Here is a 19,688-nt window from a genome sequence, read left to right on the forward strand (position 1 = left end):
AAATTCCTGTGGTGTGTTTTGGGCTAGTACAGCCTGGCGGTGCCCATCCCTTTTCAGGCTGTTTTTTTGGGGGGTAGGCGTTTGCTCCCCTACATGAAACAGAAAGTACTGGTTTCCATGTTTCCCATTAGCAGGAGAGGCCTCCTGATCTGACTCAAATACAGCAACTTCATCGTCTAGTTTCTGTTGTTTTTCAGCATGACGCATCATCCCATTCTTCAGAGATAAATCGAACCTCCAAAGACAGGCAGCAACATGTAACAATACTATTTCTAGATACTAAATCACTGGGGGGAAACTTTTGAGTTGACATTTTTTGCTATATAGCTAACATTTTTTGCTAGTTATCAAGCTAAATTTTGGCTTATGAATGACCTATATTTCATGTTGACTTAATCTTGGAATTATTTGTTATTGCCACATCCGTTGCAACACGGTCATCCTGGAAGGGGATTACCTCATGTCCGGTCCCTTCCTCATGTTGAGGTTTTTCAGTTTTTCCTTGCCCTCATGTAGGTTTTAGATCAAGGGATGGTGTAATAATAGTCTGTGGTTTGCAATAATCTGTGGTCTGTGCAACCCTTTGAGACTCATTGTGATAAAGGGCTATACAAATAAACATGACTTGACTTTCTTCCTAGCGAGCCATCTAGCTTTTTCTTACCTCAACATCTTGCTATTCAGTTAGCTGTTTACTCTTAGCTAGCTTTTTAGCTCCCTTTATGTTCTTTACCTGTTCACTCTTCTAGCTAATGTAGGCGTAGACATTTTGTGTTCCGCCGCGTATTCAACGACTTTTTTCACAAAGTTAAAAAAAGAAAACATAGTGCACTTCGGTCTAATTGATTAGGAAAGCATTCAGCCTACAAAAGGGATTGAAAAAATGTTTCGCCCCTCCCTTGAGGCCTGGATTGGACAAAATAGAAAATGAAACTTACATTGGCTGACATTTTCCAGGGAGGGACACCTTTGTTCAGGCTGTATCTAATTGGCTTTTGCGGGTGTTCAGTATGGTAAGGCACTTGAAAACATTACTGGGAAAGTACCAAATTCATTCAAACCTCGAAACATTGAATACAGGAAGTGTATTGACTTCACTTACATATGCGGATAAGCATAATTTGCATTCATAACAAACTAAATAAATTGTGTCGATTAGAATAATAAAACCAATTTAGATGGAAACTCCTGTAACGCTGACAACATGCTCAGTGACAAATTTCAATAATCTAACCCCAACTATCAAGCTCCTTTTTACCTATTTGGCATGTCATCTAGCCAAGTTGTTGTTTCAGAAATTCACATAAAACTGGGTAACCTTTGTAATAATTAGTAAGAAAAAGTAGCTCTCTGCTTTAAAAAGTTTGGAGACCCCTTTACTATATGTATAATTACTATTGACCAAGGATCACAAATGTGGTCTTGAAAGAAAACCTGGGTAGCCCTGGGACCTGTTTGGAAAAAAGCTGTGATGGTTCATTGTTATTTTCTAGTAGTGATACCTCGAGGGGCTGCACGATTTGTATATAAAAAAAAAAACCTTGTTGCGATTTTTCATTCCTGTATTGCAATTTCCATGTAATTTTCGATTTTAAAAGAAAAGTGCATTCCTCCGAAGTTTTCTTTTAATCATAGTGACATGTAAACGTACCTAGAAATGACGCAATTACCAACATATATAGTATAGCACAGTAACAAATAACAACTATATATATATATATATATATATATATACATACATCATCAAATACAGTATTCCAGTTGAATAAATGGTCTTTACTATACAGTAAGACCTCGGTTATCGCGGTTAATGGGGGACCAAAACCACCCGTGATAAGTGAAAATCCGCAAAGAAGCGGCGCACCTTAAAAAATAAATAAATAAATACATTTTGTTTCTTTTTAAATTATTATCTTTTTAGACCCGGTTAATGGGGAGCAAAACCACCTGCAAAAAGTGAAAAGCTGCAAAGTAGCGACGCCCATTCAAAAAGAAAAAAAAAAAGGAAAAAATAATCTCATCTCATTATCTGCACTGCTTATCCTTATTAGGGTCGCGGGGGGGCTGGAGCCCATCCCAGCCATCTCCGGGCAGTGGGCAGGGGACACCCTGAACTGGTTGCCAGCCAATCGCAGCTGCAAATCACATTAGTTCTCGCAGCTAGCTGTGTTCTTCATCAACGCACGAGCCGAGTGATCCACCGCTAAGAGTCGTACAGCTGGGCGATTTTAGGTCCGCCCGGGACGATCGGAGACAAATTCACGACAGGGTTTTTACTTATGCCGCACCGCGGGGGCCCTTCGGTCGCTCTCGCGAGCGAGCCCCTAACCCGCGCTGCGGGTACTTTCGGGCGCGATACGCACGACACCGCGACAAGCCGAGCGGGTTGGGCGCTCGGCGCGGAGGCCAGCGTCTCCCACCCGGGTTGCGATGGCTCTACATGGCCCTCGATGGCTCCGGCCGACGGACAGACGGCCGCAGGGGAGGCGGTGAAGCGGAAGCCGCACCAGGTCTCCGCTATCATAATAGTAAGAATCACATATGTAGCGGTTTCCCATGAGTTGTAGCTCCAGATCATCCGTTTCATGGGTCATGGATCTGGCATTGGTGAACTAGAGCCTCCGCAGGTTTGTCCTAAGAGAGTTGTTAGCCTAATGGCCGTTGCACTAGGCCAGACGGTTCTCTCCTGACACCACCTCAATCGATTACCTAACGTGGTAACAATCCACGGAGCACCCGCTGATAATCACCACTGCTTCGCGCTTTTCTCACTTCCTCAGAGTACGATTTAATTATATTATTTTCAATGCAACGAGCCACTAAGGCTACTAGCTGTCGCCAGTGAAACAAAAGAATTATTTGTGCTGAATCGTTATTTGAAAGATATTGTTGAATATTTATGGAGAACATTTAAAATTACTGTAGCTACATTGGTAATTCTCTTATTCTGCAACTTAAGTATTATTTAATACAATAAAAAATAACAAGCCCCGTATCTGCCGTTGAAATAAGAAACATGTACATGAAGGATTAGTGTTTTTTTTATAATCTATCAACTAGCCCAGGGGTGGCCAACCATTCAGCGACTAAGAGCCAATTTTTCGTCTGTGTTACTACAAAGAGCCACATCATAGTTGTTAACGGGGGCGAGTTGATTATTTTTTTTCTTTGTTACTAAAAAGCCACATTATACACATAAACATCTTTTAATCATGTACGCACGCATACACAAATCTCTACTCGACTAGATCTGATGAAAATAACCACACCAACATGATAATATCAATAATTTTCAACAGTTAACATTGTGAGCACTGTTCCAGATCCATTATCGACTTGAGGTCTGAGAGCTTGGGATAGTCCTTGTCCTTCTCTTCCATGAAGTTTCACTGGATCCAAAAGCTCAAAGAAGCGAGATAGTACCTGGCTTTTTGACAGCCACCTCACAGTGCAGTGCAGCGGCAGGTCACCTGGAAGTCCTTGGTCCAGTTCAGCGATGATATTCCTGAATATCCTCCGGTTAAGCGCACATTTCGTTCTTACAAAGAATGACAATACAAAGGAAATTATTATTATTATTATTATGTCTCAGCATATCCCATGTTGTAACAATGACAATAAAGGCATATTCTATTCTATGTATGCAGATGAAGTTGACGATTTCCATCACAGGTTTCATGACGTTGTCAAATTTGAGTGATTTAGACACGAGTTGCTCCCTGTGGATGATGCAGTGGAAATCCCAAAAGTCTGGAAATGTTTGATCAGCTTTGTACAGTCCCACAAGCCTGTTCATTGATCCGATGATGGCTGGCGCTCCATCCGTAGCTCTTGCAGTTAGTTTGTTTGCAGGTCAGTGTGCAACTGTTATTCAACAGCTGCATTAATATCGGATATTCTTCGTTCCATACTGTGGCGAGACAGTTGAACATCTGATTTGCTCTGTTTTAGTTTGTTGTCTACAGGAGCCAAGATTTCAAAGGCGTCAATGACGCATTTTTAATGAATTCTCTTTCGTTGTATAGCTTTTTAGCCCGTGCTATGTTCCAAGCTAACTGATAAGAAGCAAGCGTTACGGTCTCAGAGTGTTTCATATTTTTTTTGAAAGAAATGCAACTGTTTTTCTGCTTTGCTTTTCGTAGTCAACAACTTTTTCTTACTAAGTTCAGTCCCTTTTGGAAATTCCTGTTCGATGTTAGGGTGGAGTGCACTGAATTGACGCTGAAGATTTGAAGCTTTGAAATGTGCTAATGCCGCGTTACGTATAAGGCAGATAGGCTTGCCATTACGTTCAATAAAATAATATAAACTCTCCTATTCTGGCAAAAACGTCCTGTGTTCTTCTTCATATTTTAGTTTGGCCGTGCCTTTTTACCTGCCATTTCAAGAGGTAATTTCACATAAATTGACTACAATACATTTTGTCAAACAAATATTTTCTCGTCGCTCGTTTTACGTCACTAAAACAGACATTCATTGTCGGAGTGCCATCTAGCTGTAGGGAAGGCAAATTACAGTGCCGGCTAAACATTCTTGATGCATGTCATGTTACAGCTTCGAAAGAGCCGCATTAAACCAGTTTATAACAGCTCCTAAAGAGCCGCATGAAACTAGTTCAAGAGCCGCATGCGGCTCGAGAGCCGCGGGTTGGCCACCCCTGAACTAGCCTATCGTCATTCATCAATTAATGGTCAAATATCTATACTTCCTACAAAAAGCAGGAACAAATAAAGCTTTTTTTGCGACATGAATGCTGATAATGGACTAATAATTATTATTATTATTATAATGATTATATCATCCAAGAGCAAAAGACATTCACTATTTCCAAAATCAATCCAGATGAGACAAATTATCAAAAATGTGTTGTTTTTTTTTAATTGAAATTGACATAATCAGGAAACTAACAGCTGTTTTCATACACAACATAAATCATTGTGACAGGAAAACTAAAGAGCTAAATGGGAGGATGAACCGAAGGAGATTGAGGCAATGACTTTATCCAGTTGTGGAAAAATTCCAAACAGTCGCCATAATGGTTTTTCCCGGCAAGCGACGGCAAGCAAACAGTGGAAGGAGGAGAGGGTGGAGGAAAAGGAGGTAATTGGGAAGGTTTGGCTCACTCCATGGCTTCCTGGTTCTCTTGGTCGGCTCCCATGTCCTCGCTGGCCTCCTTTCCCTCCTTGCTTCTCTTGCTCTTCTTGTGTTTGTGTCTCCGGTGGCTGTCAGCCTCTTCACTGTCGTGCCGCCTCCTGCTGCTGCTGCTATTGGAAACACAAGAGAGGAAAACAATGAGGTACTAGAAGTAAAAAGTTAGAGGCACAAATGGAAGGTACTGATACGTTTTAAGTATAGTAAAACCTAAAAATACAGAGAGAATAAACCAATGTCCCTGGCCCACTGCCCGAAGATAGCTGGGATGGGCTCCAGGTCCCCCGCGATCCTACTGAGCATAAGCTGTGCAGATAATAGATGGATGGATAGATCAATGGATTTAGAACTTGCAAGGAGAAGAGGAGAAGCCAAACCTCAGGTAAGAAATTTCAACCTGTTCTAAAAGCCATTCCCTGGGCCCTTTCTTTTAAATAAATTTAGGTTACAAAAGCAGAAACGCCCTAAGGGTGTGAAAATCAAAGAACAGCAACGTGTTTGGCAAACAGTGACAATGCCGGCATGAAAATTATGGGTCGAGGGTTAAAAAAGTGAAAAGAGCATAGGGTAAATATGTTATCATACATTGTACAAGTCAACAAAATATTGAATTCTGTCAAGCCACATTGTGTTTCAGTCATCTACAGGAGGCACCACACACACAAACCTCTGGGACATTGCACTGAAGACAAAAGATTAAGCCTGGATTTTTCATACTGGAATCATTTCCAGAGGGTTGATACTTACTGATTAGCTTTGCCAAACCCTTTATAATCGTTTATTAAAATGAATACAAAACATATTTTGGCAATCAGAGACGATGCTTCTGAAAACATATTACGCTATGGCACTGAATGCTTTGAATGTAGTATCCCGAGGGTCTATTGTATGGATTATGGGCAAAATGTTGGCGCTGAAACTGAGAGACGAGATTGCGATGGTGAAGAGTTGCCGTACCTGCGAGACGACTTGTGGCGTCCTTCGTCTTTTTCCCTATGTCGCCTCTCACGGTGTCGGTCCTCCTTCTCACGGCTTGCACGCTCACGGTGGCGATCCCCGTAACCGCGTTCCTGGTACTCTCGGTAACGGTAGCGCTCCTCATCACTGTAGCAGAGAATAGGATTAAGACAATTTTAAAAATAAAATAAAAAATCATAAATGTATGATAGTTTTACCCAGACTATCTTTTAAGACACGTGTAGGTGTTAAAGTATTTTGTCTCATATTTAACACTATGTGGAAGAAACATTCAAAACAAACATATAGGAAGGCACCCTCTGGTGGTTCTCTGCAAAAAAATAAAGTAATCACATATCTGCAGCCATGCTGGACATTTGAAACAATACAAACGAAGGGTGTAAGGAATTACAAGTCAGTACATAAATCAGGCTTAATTTTCTTGTTTTGGGGTTTCCCTGATTGGCCTATCTTTTTGAAAATATGCTACTCTTATTAAAACATGAGAATTGTCATTTTTTCTGATAAAATAATTGATTTTTAATCTTTTTAAGAGCACTAATTTATGTTCTAATTAAAATGGCAATACATTTGAAAATGATTGAAAAGGTGTGCAGTGAGGATTGGAAAAATAGATTTTATAGGTTGATGAAAGTAAAAAATGAGTACAGAAAAATTGTATATAAAAATAAACAAATATGTTAAAGATTAAAAATAATTTCCCCAAATTGTACATACCACTTGTTAAACACAACTAATTCATGTTCCAAATAAAAAAAAGAAAATTTGATGGCTCAACCGATATTAAAATGTTTTTGATAAAGCTATCAGAAATGTTTGTGGTGCTTTTAGAACTAAAAAACAGGATTGGCAAAATGCATTTTTCGGGGTTGAAGACATTGTGGTATTTGTGCGGAAAACTACAGCAAAGATTATAGAAGATAATTCAACAACATTTCCACATTTTTGTTTTGTTTATACCAGATCCAAACTATGTACCGTATTTTCTGCACTATAGACGCATCAGATTATAAGACAAATCCCCTCGAAAATAGTCTTTTGTCATATTTGCCATACATAAGGCGCACCGGACTATAAGGGGCTACAGTAGGAATGTCAACAAAACAGCCAGATACGTCAGTCAAACTCTATTAAGCCCTTAACGTATTGACGGACTGTTGAGAAGTAAATACGTGTCTCAAGCACATACAGACACAATGTCTGCACAATGTCACCAGTCATGCCGCATATCGTTGAAAAGCTTAAACTGCTGGTATCCAAAATATGCTCAACACAGAAACACCCAGATCAGTCTTAAACAAGATACCCAAAAAATATAAAGCCGGGCTAGCTCACCAAAAAAAACGGCTTGCAGCCATGACATTTGATGATAATACGCATCCATGGTCCCCTTACATCCTTGAGTGTAGTGAATCCAATCGTATAAATTATTTCCATAATTTAAAACACGCAATAATGCAGCCAATCAAAAATAAAAAAACGCTGAAAAGCATCTCTGCTTTGATGGGTTTTGCTTGATACTAGATGTTTTTTTGGACCCATAAAATTATTTTCTCTAGGCTTGAAGAACCACCTAACATGTGATTCACATCTTTTTTGTTTTTCATCTCACCTCGTATAACCCATCATCGCAGGGCTGTGATCTCGTTCTCTCTCCCGGTCTCGCTCCCTCTCATGCGTCCTCTCTCGGGGACGATCTCTGTCCTTGTCGCGCTTGTCTTCCCGGCGGGAATAGTACTCCCAAGGCTTAGAGTTGTCCATCAAAGGTGGCCAGGGAGTTGGCACACCTCCAACCATGGGGGGAGGGTATGCACCTGGAGATATTAGATTTTCGTGTCTAATGGTAATCCGTCAATGAAATCTGTACAAGATGCCATTCCAAGTTATTTACCTTGCGGGAAGGGATAAGGGGGCAGGCCGCGTCCGTCGTAACCTCCGTGACTGCAGAAAGAGATATAACACAGCTGAGTAATTTTCCACATTTCATTAACGTGGCAAACTGCAAAAAATAAAAATGAAAACATGAAGTCCAATTGTGCTACCTAAAGCGCACACCTGGCACCAACTGTGTAGTGAATTTAGCATCAACGCTTTAGGCTGCAGAATGCAAAAAGCGCCGTGCCCCGGCACACCTAATTGTTTAGGTCATGTGTTTTCGGATCATGTGACCATTCAAGATGGTGATTACAAAGATGAACACATATTTACTACTGTGCCGAAAGAAAACGCAGATGAAGGATGTGTCGCGTAAAAAGTGGGCCCCTATTTTTCTAAATTACAGCGCCAGGGCAACCATACTGAGGAGAATAGTACCAGATTACAACACAATGTGTTTTTATCAACTGCGAGCAAAGCGAGGGTTGTGATAACGTTTTCGTTTTGGATCCAAGTATGTATCTGTTTGGCTGTTTGTGTGTCTGCCCACCCAATAAAAGAAGGAATGAGTTTAAATGTGACCAACATATTTCACAGACAGGTAGGTCACCCTAGATTTTAAAACTGCCAAAAAAAAAAAAAACCTGGCTTGACATTGATTTTGCTGACTAATCAGCTTCTCCAGACAGACATTCTACCCTTTCGGGCCAGAACAAATTTGGCCAGGATCACTTTTTTTTTAAACAAGCAATCAGTTTGGTCTTCTACAAGTGAATGACCTAGCCAACAAGGGAAATTCCACCCCAAAATTATTTTGTATCTCGACACGGGTGCATGGCTGTTATATTACAGAGAAATTAATCAATTAAATCTACGACACTGTAGAAAGTCAGAAGAGCGCAGAGAAAAATGATAATCACTAGCGCGTTCTCGTGGATTGTTATAAGGTCTGGGAAGTGACTAAGACGGCACCGAGGAGAAGGAAATACTGAGGGTGCAGGTCTGACCTACTGTTGGAGATAGGGTAACAACTCTTTTAAGCCACCCCTGCTAAAACTGTAACTCCACAACAGCAGATCCATGACCCATAACATTGACGAATTGGAGCTATAACTCATGGAAAACGAGTTCATTCTTACGTGCAGCCAGCCAGCTGGTCTTTGAATCATTTTTTTGCAGTGAGAGGAGAAGCACTTCATTTTGTTGTACTATTGTTTGATGACAAGAAAGACCATTCATTTACTGCAATTTGATACAATATTCGAACTCCAATTCCTTCTTTTTATTCGTAGGTTTGTAGTTGTTATTTTGCTACAGTTGTATATTCGCAATCGTAACGGGGTTTTATGAAGGTGCAACGGTACTACTACTATTTGCGGGGGTTCTGTTCCTAATTAACCACAATAACAGAGGGATTACTGTACAGTCAAACCCAACGTGTTTGCTCACAAGAGGTATTATATGAATAATGTTGGCAAAGAATTAACTAATTTCTCCTCTAGAAGGGCATCATGAATCTTTCCAGACGTCACAGCGGTGTTTGGTATTCACACCGCAGGTGTTGAGAAAAAGGGCAGCTCGCCATATTCCTTGGTGCGGCGCACACTTGAGGAATTTGGTGACAGAGCACCAAAATTATCCCATGTTTGACACTCGACGCCATTGGCTCCGCAATGTTTCCCACCAAAAGGTACCCTGGCACACCTGACGCCAAATGACGCCTGTAGCATTAATGTGCATTTAATCTGCATTAATATAGCGCTTTTCAAGTCAAGACTTCCCAAAGCGCTTTACAGTGTGCTTCACATTTCCCAATAGCCGCCGTGCAGCCATGTAAGGGGCCGGTCACACAGACATTTGCGGCTAAATCACGGCTAAAATTTTGTGGTTTTTTTTTTTTTGCCCGTGGTTGCCCGCAATGGAAAATGCGCAAAATTGGCCAACCTGCTGTTCATCGGTGGTATGCCCGCAAAACACGCCAGAGACTGTTCCGCTTCCTCATCGCGTCATTTCTGCGTCATTTTCTCGTGTGGACCACGGGTATAAAAGCTCCCGAGCCGGTGTTAAGCCCAAATCCGACTCCTACGCAACACCCCCCCCAAGACGAGCGCTATACCTCCTGACCTACTGGCGCCCCCATTATACACGGTTGCTGCCAGGTGTGCGCAGGGTTTTTAGTGTGATTAGTTTAAGATGCTCATGATATTGACTGGGTTGAACAATGCAAGCATGTCCTAAAACCTCAATGCGTTTTTAAAGCAAAAATATCACACGGTGTCGTTTTACCCGTCCAGCGTGGGAATGAGTGAAGGTGGGGGACCACTTGGAGGAGGAGGAAACCCAGGTGGCGGAACAGTGATGGGCAACCCTGAAAGAGACACAAAAGGGAAAAAAAAAACAGAACAATGGTCATTCCTCTTCATCCGCAGGTAGGACTGTAAAAATTATTGCCAAAAACCCATAATCGAAATAGTCGACAATGAATTTTATTGTCTACTATTGTCGCTAGACATGTGTTTTTTTTTTTTCCAAAAACAGTGAGGCATCACCACATGATTATAATCTCTGTTGCGATTTGCTTATGGACCGTAGCTTGTCTCGAGCGTTAACATAAAGTAATGATGGCGTCAATATCAAGTATGCGCATCCAAAACTTTGGCAGCATTTTAGCCCAAATGCAGTGAATTAAAGGACTGCTTGCAAAGTTTTCATATCAGACCTTTTGTATCATGACAATACCTGGTGATGCACAAATATTTTAAGAGAACAGTTGAACAAAACCGTCTGACTCGCCTCGGCAAGTAACATTCAAGCAAATATGGTTTTGATGACATACATTGTAGATTTTATATGCAAATTTTGCTATTTAGGAGAGCTAGAGCGTTATGCCAGGCAAACAAATTTGAAATTAAATGCATGCAGTATGAAGAACAAATACCAAATACCAAAACTTTAAAAACAACACATGTCAGTTGTCAAAATAATTTGATTTCTAACTGTTGAGAATTATTAGGTACTTTTGTAATAGACTTTGCAGTTGACCACTGAATGTACTTCAAAAATGCACATCTTTGTGTTTACTGTTCTACTGCTACTAATGAGCCTCTTCTTTGTTTACACGGATAAATATGTTTACTTGATTTTAATTGACGATTTATTTGCCTGTCCCTAAAAATAGACAATGGTTTATACATAGATTTATGTCTACCGACCGAGCATTGTGACCAATTAGTTTTGATGTACTTTCCATTGTACCAATTTTTCTTGTGTTTATTATCATTTGCCACATCATTACATCATACTCAATTTAAGAAAAAGATTATGATTATCCTACGATTTGACTAATCGTTTCAATAGTTTGTGAGTCATCGACTATTAAAATAGTCGTTAGTTGCAGCCCTATGTGCAAGTTAACAGGCAGCTCTAACTTACGAGGCGGCGGGATGAGCGGGGGCGCCGAGCTGACATTAGGAGGCGGTGGGAGGAAGGGAGGCGGGGGCATATTTGGAGGCAACGGTCCAGGTGGGAAGAATGTTGGCATTTTTGCAGTATTGGGATCACCGTCTGATGTTGAGTGTTCAGAGATCACCTGAATAAAAAACAAAACGAGACTTGTTTGAAGTGTTAAAAATGAGAAATTCAGATTTGCGTGACAAGAAGTATCGCAGTTACCTGGATGTTATTGCCCTCAAGATTGTGTCTGCGTCGCCCCTCCACCCTGCTGATGGTGGCTGTCCCTCCACCAATCACATCGATAGTACCGGACGTCTTCCTGGGAACAGAGCAGAGGCATTGAATTACTCATCAAGCTTAACAGAGTGGTTTTCTTTAATTTCTTCAGGCTGCATATTTTTTTTAACTTAAGACGGGTCAAAGTATTCATCCATTGGACAACTGGCAAAAGTGGACAAGTGAGTAAATTGGTTGGAACAGTTTTCAATTATTGAAACTTTAGTTTATCACAGAAGTTGTATTTGATACCATATCTTTGCTTTACATCGCTCTCTAATCACCAACAGACGCACAACGCCGTCAGGATTTCATTAGTGAAACTTTATCAAGGATTACCTTTTTCAGGAGAATGATTCATTTAATGTGAGGGTTGAATATTCAAAATCAGTTGAAACTTTTCATTGCAGATGGTAACAAAATCAATTGTTTTTACCCAAGGGTTCCTACAGCTTAAGGCAAGTGAAATTTAAGACTTTTGAAATCAAACGTAAGATAAAGTCGACTAAACAAAACTCACAATTGAAACAAAAAAAACAAACACGTACTAATTGAGGCTGTTTTAAACATTTTTTATTTAAATCACATTTTGGTTCATTTAAAAACTTTTCATCTAAAAACCATAACACTCAAAGTTTTAGTCATAAAAAACAATGTTTACAGTACATTATGGATCATCAGTCAAAACTGGTAGAAAACTACTAAATTCATAGAACTCTTCTGCTACATTTATGAAGCATTTTTATCATGATGCATGGTTAAACAAAAATATTTTGTAAATTTAACAAATAAATACTATTGTTTCCAAATATTTTTAAATTTTAGAAAATTGGATTTAAGACATTTTAATGCCAATCAAGGCCTTAATTTTGGACTAATGAATTAAATGTCTTTTAAGACTAAGGATGTGCAGAAACCCTGTGACCTGTATTTTCTGGGACTGGATTAAAACCATTTTCTATCTGATGCGGGCAGTAGCCACATTAGCGGTTAGCTTTGCTGACACAGCTGCTAGCAGTGGCAACTAGCATTCACGGCAAGCTTTGCCACTACTAGCATTAGTGTTCTGGTCCTTTGAATTAGAGACTAGCTTTTGTTCTGACAAAATGTTGACTAGGTAAAACGTCATTGTCAAGTAAAATTTGTTTTATGGCTCCTTTCTTGAAACCCACATCAAGGGTCACCAAACTACGAACACCCGAGTAGACTGGGGACCGGTTCTGAAAATAGCTTACGGTGGTAGGTTCATTATAATTTTCTCTGACCCCTCTCCAGTCACCACAGGTCTGCCCAAGGGCTCTGTCCTGTGGCCCCTCCTCTTTATAACCTACCTACTCCCCCTAGGCCATATCCTACGGATGTTCCATATTTCCTTACAATGCTTTGCGGATGACACCCAAATTTGCCCTACCTGCAAACCCAACTCCATACTCCCACCACCCAACCTTAACTTCGCCTTTATGAAGTAAAATCATGGTTCACTGTCAAATTTCTCAAACTACACAGCAATAAAACTGAACTACTTCATATCTGCACCAGATCCATCCTCTCTTAAGGCTCGGTCACACAGCCTTTCGCGTCTGTATCGCGGGTAAAAGTTTGCGATTTTTTTTTTGCCCGTGGTGGAAAATGTGCAAAATTGGCCGGCGACTGTTCCGCGTCCTTATCGCGGGTAACCGCGGCTGCATTGCTGTGCCGCCCGCGGTTACCCTTGGTCAACATTTTTGAGCAGCGGAAAACTTTTTCGCGCGGCCAACTGCGTGTGAATTTCTTACCGCGTGTAAAGCACGGCTGTATCGCGTCTGTATCGTGAGCTCAAAGCGTCCAAAAGCGTCTGCTTCACGGGCAGAAATTTCTGGCCGTGATTCAGCTGCGATATGCCCGTGTGACCAGGCCATCAACTCTCATATAAATAACATCACCCGGTCAGCTTACTTTCACCTCCGCTCAATCAACCATCTTCGGCCCTCCCTCACCCTCACACAACCGCCATCCTCGTCTATAGCCTTGTCACCCCACGTCTCGAATACAGACGCTCCCCTACTTACTAAAAACAGTAGATACAAACATTTTTTTGGGATGTCAAAAAATGTCCGGACATAAGTTATAATTTGTATTGTGTGCACCTTTTTCCGAGTAGAGGACAGTACTGTCATGCTTCTTTCCGCCACGTGCGTGGCGCTGTGAGAGGTCACCCAGCATCCACCCTGAAGAAATCCGGCTTCAACTTCCTAGTTAGTGTGTAAACATACTGTATTGAATCTCCAGCGCGCTAAGAACTTTGACATTTTTATTGTATAATATCTTGTGCATCCAATTGATTGGTTGGTGTAAAGTGTAATGAAGAGGCGAGCCGTTTCTTTTGAAATGAAAGTGGAATAAAGTAAGGTTTAACTTACTTTTCGGAGATGTGCTTCAAGAGGTCTTCCTCCGTGGTAAAAAGTGGCCGAAAAAAAGCGTTCAGACCAATTTCTCAACCGCATAATACTTTCCTATTCTACTTTTGCTTCAAAAGAAATGGCTCGCCTCTTCTTTAATCTTTACACCTACCATATTGAATGGGTGCACGAGATATTAAACAATAAAAACGTCTAGGTTCTTAGCGTGCTAGCGACACAGTACACATTGTTATGATTACACACAAACCAGTAAGTAGAAGCCGGATTTCTTCTTCGGGGTGGATGCTGGTATACCTCTCACAGCGCCATACGGCGGAAAGAGGCACTACAGTACTGTCATCTTCTCAGGAAAAAAAAGGATGTAAAAAAATTGTGATATTAAATTTGATTTGTGGGAGGCGTAAAATGGGAGTTCCAAATTAATTTACAGAAAGTGGCCATATGCCAAGCATGAAGCATCCGTGACATACTTTTTTTTTCTCCGTTTCCCAAATGGGACAAAGCCGGGCCCACTTACTTATAATAGGACATGTCCTGGACAGGCGGGCCAGTCCATGGAGGGGGGGAGATCCTACCAGGGGGGTAAAGGATATGAGAGTAACAGACATCAACACAGAGATGAAGAGGTCTTTCTTCAAATGCTTTCCCCTTTTTTTTCATGTTAACACTTCGCTTTCACATTTAAGTCATCTGACGTACTTTATTTATTTACCATGTTCTCTGTTGGAAAACGAAATCAGCATCTATCGTCTTATCATACTTAAAAATGGAAAAATAAAGGCATTCAGGGTACCTGGGGACCTGACTGCTTGTAGACTTGTACAGGCTGATTGGAGATGTGAAGTCCGATTTGGAAGTGTGAAGAGCAAGACTGGGTATCTCCTTGTCATTGCCTGTCCTGCCTTGTTGGACCTTTTAAAGAAAGCAAGACAAAAAAATGAACATCGATGTTCTTCAAAAGACAAATAAAAGGACTTTGATATTGACAGGCCCCTAAATGCACTTACAGTAATTTTACTTGTGGCCGAGCCAACGTTTGAGACTTCCATGCCTGTGCGCAATCGCTTTTGTTTTTCGCAATAATTTTTCCACGTGTCTTCATTAAAGCCATAGTTGAAGTAGTCCGACAAATCCGCACCTGAGAATATCATTCATCAATAAGTTGTGTTTGATTGAAAGCTGAATGTTAATTTAATCCTAATCACCACAGAAAACATACCTGGTTTCCGCCATGGCTTCTCCTCGAAAGACTCCATATCCACTTCCAACACCGAGACGCCATTAATGTTACCGGGAGCATCAAGATCGACTCCTTTTAGTTTTGGGGTTACTAAAAATAAACCACCAAAACATGTTAATAATGGAGTTTGCTTATGACTTATCAACAATTTGGACAAGACAAAGCTCTAACCCTGTCCATAAGGTCTGGAGCCAGGCGTTTTGATGTTGAGATTGACCGGTGGAGCACCATAAGGTCTGTTGGAAATAAACAACCAAGGACAACATCAAATAGGCAAAACCACAAGTTTGTCAAGAATTTTTTGAGAATGTCCATAGCGATTTAAAAGCATACGCGTATTGTGGAGGCCCTGTTTTAATGTCTCCAATGGTGACGCGGACGTCATCATCATCATCGTCGCTGTCGCTATCACTCTCCCCATCATCGTCTACAGTGTCTTCAATGCCTTGAGACTTATTCGGGAAAAAAAGGGTTGAAAAGTGACTGCATTTCAACTACTGATGCTTATCAACGTGTAAGAGGGATACCTCGGACATCACGCCATTTCCTGTGGCATGCTCGGCTGCTTCTTCAGTTGGAGCCTCGGTAGGAACGTCAGCAGGAGCACTATGGATCAAATGAAAGGTTGTCCTGAATATCGATGGGAACATAAACACATGAGTGTGTAACATGCACGGTGAACCTCTGCAGGAACGCTGTCCTCAGAAGATACGCGATCATCATGGTGACCGAGATGGTATGACAGTTCTTACAAAGTTCATGCATTTTTAATGCATCAGATCAGTTTTCTTGGAAAAAAATGTTATTTTGCAAGCAAATTGCGCTTGTGTTTAAAAATGCGTTATTTCGATATTGGATGTATCACAGATGCAAAAAAAAGTGAAGTTTCTGCATCAAATGTATCCTTTCAAAAAAAGAATACCAAGCGGTTTTTCTCAGAAGTTTTCTTGGGCAAATCAAGTGAAGTTACCTGTTGTCAGCATCTGGTTTAGCTTCCTCTTCTTCCTTGCTTTCATTTTCATCTGGGGGGAAAGGGTATGTATCGATTTGGTACACTTACAACATTTTTTTTGTCCATCAACAATGTAATCAAACACGACTGTCCAAGCTGGAAAATTAAGACTGAATTGTACAGTCGATTTAAGATAAATCATAATAATGAACTGGCAGTATCACGCGGCCAAATTAGCCATATACTGATTAGCCAAGCTAAGCTAATTGCCGGCCTCACTATTTTGACTTTATTGTATCCAACACCTTAAAATGTGAGTATCTATCACACAGTTATGACTTTAAATAACACCCAAATTTAACCAAAGTGCTTATGTTAGAGGGTAAGACAGCTTCATTACCTCCATACAACCATTCTTCCTCCTCGTCCCCACCGCTAGCATCAGTGGTGGCCGTTTTGTCCGCTTCTTCGGCCGTGGACATGTTACCAAATCTTCAAAGCTGCTTAACTGGAACGAGGCTAAACAATACTACTCGGTGGAGGCACACGCATTAGAGTTCACCTTTTATTTGGGAAGTGTGAGGGAGAAAAACAAATTCATAGATTCATTCTGTCCCGTTAGCGAGGGAGGGAGAAACCGGAAGTAATTGAAGGAGCGCTTTCGGCTGTAATGGTAACGACTTGATGGTTTTGTGTAGAGTAGATAAGAGACAGTGCCCCAAGCGGCCAACTTTCTAAACTCTATACAGTACTGCAGTGTTTTTTAACTTTTTTTGGAGCCAGGGCACGTTTTTTACATTGGAAAATATTTGCGGCACACCACTAACCAAAAATGTTATAAAATGACACTGAACAGTATGTTTAATTACAATATAATTTGTAATACCCCCAGTTTTTACAGCACAGACACTTGACGATGAAATAATATTTGCAGAAAATGATTCATAAATGTTTTATACAATTTTACATTTTAAAAAGTGACATTGGATAATTCCTCACGGCACACCTGACGATCTCTCAAGGCACACAAAATCACTGCAGTACTGTACAATGCTCTTTTTATGTGTTTGTTCCCATATGTCTTGTTTAAAATCTGTTTTCTGGAATTTCTATTGTAGCATGTGATATTCAAATGTATTTTAAGTTTTTCAAAGTAAAAGTTTTTTTTTCCATGAAACGTCTATTGTGACTTCACAAAGCAAGTCATCATTAAAGTGGCCTCACGTCTTTGCTGTTGTGGTAGCCTTTTGCACCAGAAGTGGCCCCCTAGTAATGCTTTTTAAACACATTTATGGCTTATGACCAGTTAAGATGGACCACTTTAGCTTCTTACTAATTGGCATTTGAAATTTGTGGATTCTCTTACGGCGTGCTTTTTTTCTTTCCTCCATCACTTTAGCCATTAGCACCGTGACGATTAGTCTTTTAATGCAGTGCTGTGTGAGATGAATATCAAAAATGTAATATAGAGGGCTCCGCGCTTTGTGCTAAAAATAGTAACACGGCTTCGTGCCGCCATCTTGGAAGTCTGTCGATTACAAGCGGTGATAGCGAGAGGAGCAAATATTTACTCAGTTTGTCTATTTATTTACTCAACTAGCTTCGTTTGTGTACGGATTTTGTCCATCAACACTATGGAAAACTACGTGGAGAGTTTAGACAAGCAAGCACGCGAGCGGTACGCTGCGAAGTTGCATTTTATTGGAAAATTGGATCCCTACAAAATTAAAAACAAGGACTGGAAGTCTGATCCCGATTTGTTGCCGTGTGTGACTTACATCGAACTTGTTAACTATCTTATTTTCCACCCAAGTTGCCAAGATGATACTACACTGAAACTCAAAACGCTATCCCGCCCCCCTCAGCCATTGTAAATTAAAGGTGTTAATTATGAGCCTTTCATCCAAACAAGGATTGAAAATAAATACAATTGCAAACAGCGCATACTTCATGTTTGTTTGATACATGTGTATGGTGAAGTAGTTATTTAATAATGTTATCCACTGAGAGAGAAGAAATATCTCATCAAAGTGGATGAAATGCACATTTACTATGTATTCTTGGTATATACTTGTTTAAAGTGACAACTTTTTCTTCTTTAAACATAAAACAGAACATTCAATGACACATAATTGTTTTTTATTCAAAAGGAACCACAGAGGGGCACATGTTTGTTAAGGCACAACATACATGAACAATTTTATCTAAATAACAATGTTCATCTCCAGTCTTATTGATGAGATAGTCAATGGGACAATTACCACCAAGGATGGCATACTTCTGTCTTACAGTCCCAATCACTCTCTCGACATGTATTCTAACATTGGCAATTTTTCTTGTGTTTTCCACTTCCGTTGCTGAGAGTTGATCTTTTCCTCTCTTAAAGGCTGGAAACAGCACCTCCGCACCTACGAGTCCAACAAGTTCTCGAATGTCAAATCCACGATCTGCTAAAATCACATCACCATGAACAATGTTTTTCATAAAGTTGCAGTTAGCAGCAAGATGTTTGTCACTAACCCTGCCTCCCCAGCCACGTGAAATAAAACGGACAGTTCCTTGTGGCGTCAAAGCAATTAAATATTTGGCAGTGTTATGGTGTTTGTATGATGACCCTGATTGGGCTCGTGCTGTCATGTTTGAAGGTCTGTCAATAAATATTTCGAAACAGTCAATGATGCATGTTATTTTCCTTCGAAAATACTTCCCGAACACCCTAGGCATAGTGTCTTGTAATTCTTCACGGGATGGCCATCGAACTAAATGATTGGTGTCGACAGATGTACATGAAGTACACATGTCCCATAACCTTTTTAAAATTTATTTCTACATCATAAATAATTCAATTTACCTGTCAGAAAGTGGTCAGAACAAACACGAACACAGTCAAGCTTTGGCAAATTCGACCGGTTGATAGCTGCCAGCCACATTCGTCTTCGCTGTTCACTTTTCTCCTGAGCTTCAATCCCCTGATTGTAAACACACTTCGGAAGTCTAAAGAAGCCCTTCCCACCCTTTTCCCCTCGGCTACAACAGCCAAAAATAACGCACGTATTCGGCATTACAATGTAGAATCTAACTGGTTCGCTGAACAATAACAATGAAGTGAAAAGCTTTGTGGACTTCCAAAATGGCCACCAGCAATGCATTGTGGGTAATCTTAGGACCTCGAAGCACTCTATTGTCACGCGGTGGTTATCGCATGTCACGTTCCAATTGACTTACAAGTGCATCTCTGAGGGAATTGTGTTTACTGAGCTAACATGCACGAGAGAAATGCAGGGAGGGGTAAGGAAGGGCAACGCTAAACTGATCAGAGCTCAAATTAAATTTATTTCATACGTTTTCTCTCCCCACTCTCATT

The 19,688-nt window shown here is 40.6% G+C and overlaps 2 protein-coding genes across 5 annotated transcripts; both read right to left on the reverse strand.

Annotated features, from left to right (window-relative positions):
- Positions 1-4,852: 4,852 nt before the first annotated feature.
- On the reverse strand, positions 4,853-17,007 carry fip1l1b (FIP1 like 1b (S. cerevisiae)). 4 transcript variants are annotated; one of them, XM_088342666.1, is made up of 16 exons: positions 16,725-17,007; positions 16,342-16,394; positions 15,900-15,998; positions 15,706-15,824; positions 15,544-15,608; positions 15,352-15,462; positions 15,140-15,270; positions 14,926-15,044; positions 14,650-14,703; positions 11,677-11,776; positions 11,437-11,593; positions 10,291-10,372; positions 8,021-8,070; positions 7,742-7,943; positions 6,109-6,255; positions 4,853-5,261 (listed from the first exon to the last, which is right to left on the reverse strand). In XM_088342666.1, exons 1-16 carry the CDS (start codon positions 16,804-16,806, stop codon positions 5,120-5,122), a joined length of 1,713 nt encoding a protein of 570 aa, XP_088198792.1. In that variant the 5' UTR covers positions 16,807-17,007; the 3' UTR covers positions 4,853-5,119. The 4 variants fall into 4 exon arrangements, with proteins under 4 accessions (XP_088198792.1, XP_088198791.1, XP_088198793.1 ...); XM_088342665.1 differs by having other exon boundaries at positions 4,853-5,264; positions 16,725-17,006; XM_088342667.1 differs by having other exon boundaries at positions 4,853-5,264; positions 15,900-15,978; positions 16,343-16,394; positions 16,725-17,005.
- Positions 17,008-18,446: 1,439 nt separating this feature from the next.
- Positions 18,447-19,123, reverse strand: LOC148361860 (uncharacterized). Its single transcript, XM_088342942.1, has one exon. The coding sequence runs from the start codon at positions 19,121-19,123 to the stop codon at positions 18,464-18,466; it is 660 nt and encodes a 219-aa protein (XP_088199068.1). The 3' UTR covers positions 18,447-18,463.
- Positions 19,124-19,688: the final 565 nt, after the last annotated feature.

Source organism: Urocampus carinirostris, chromosome 8, assembly GCF_059441175.1.
Source record: "Urocampus carinirostris isolate Australia breed hairy pipefish chromosome 8, RoL_Ucar_1.0, whole genome shotgun sequence".
NCBI classification, from domain to species: domain Eukaryota; kingdom Metazoa; phylum Chordata; class Actinopteri; order Syngnathiformes; family Syngnathidae; genus Urocampus; species Urocampus carinirostris.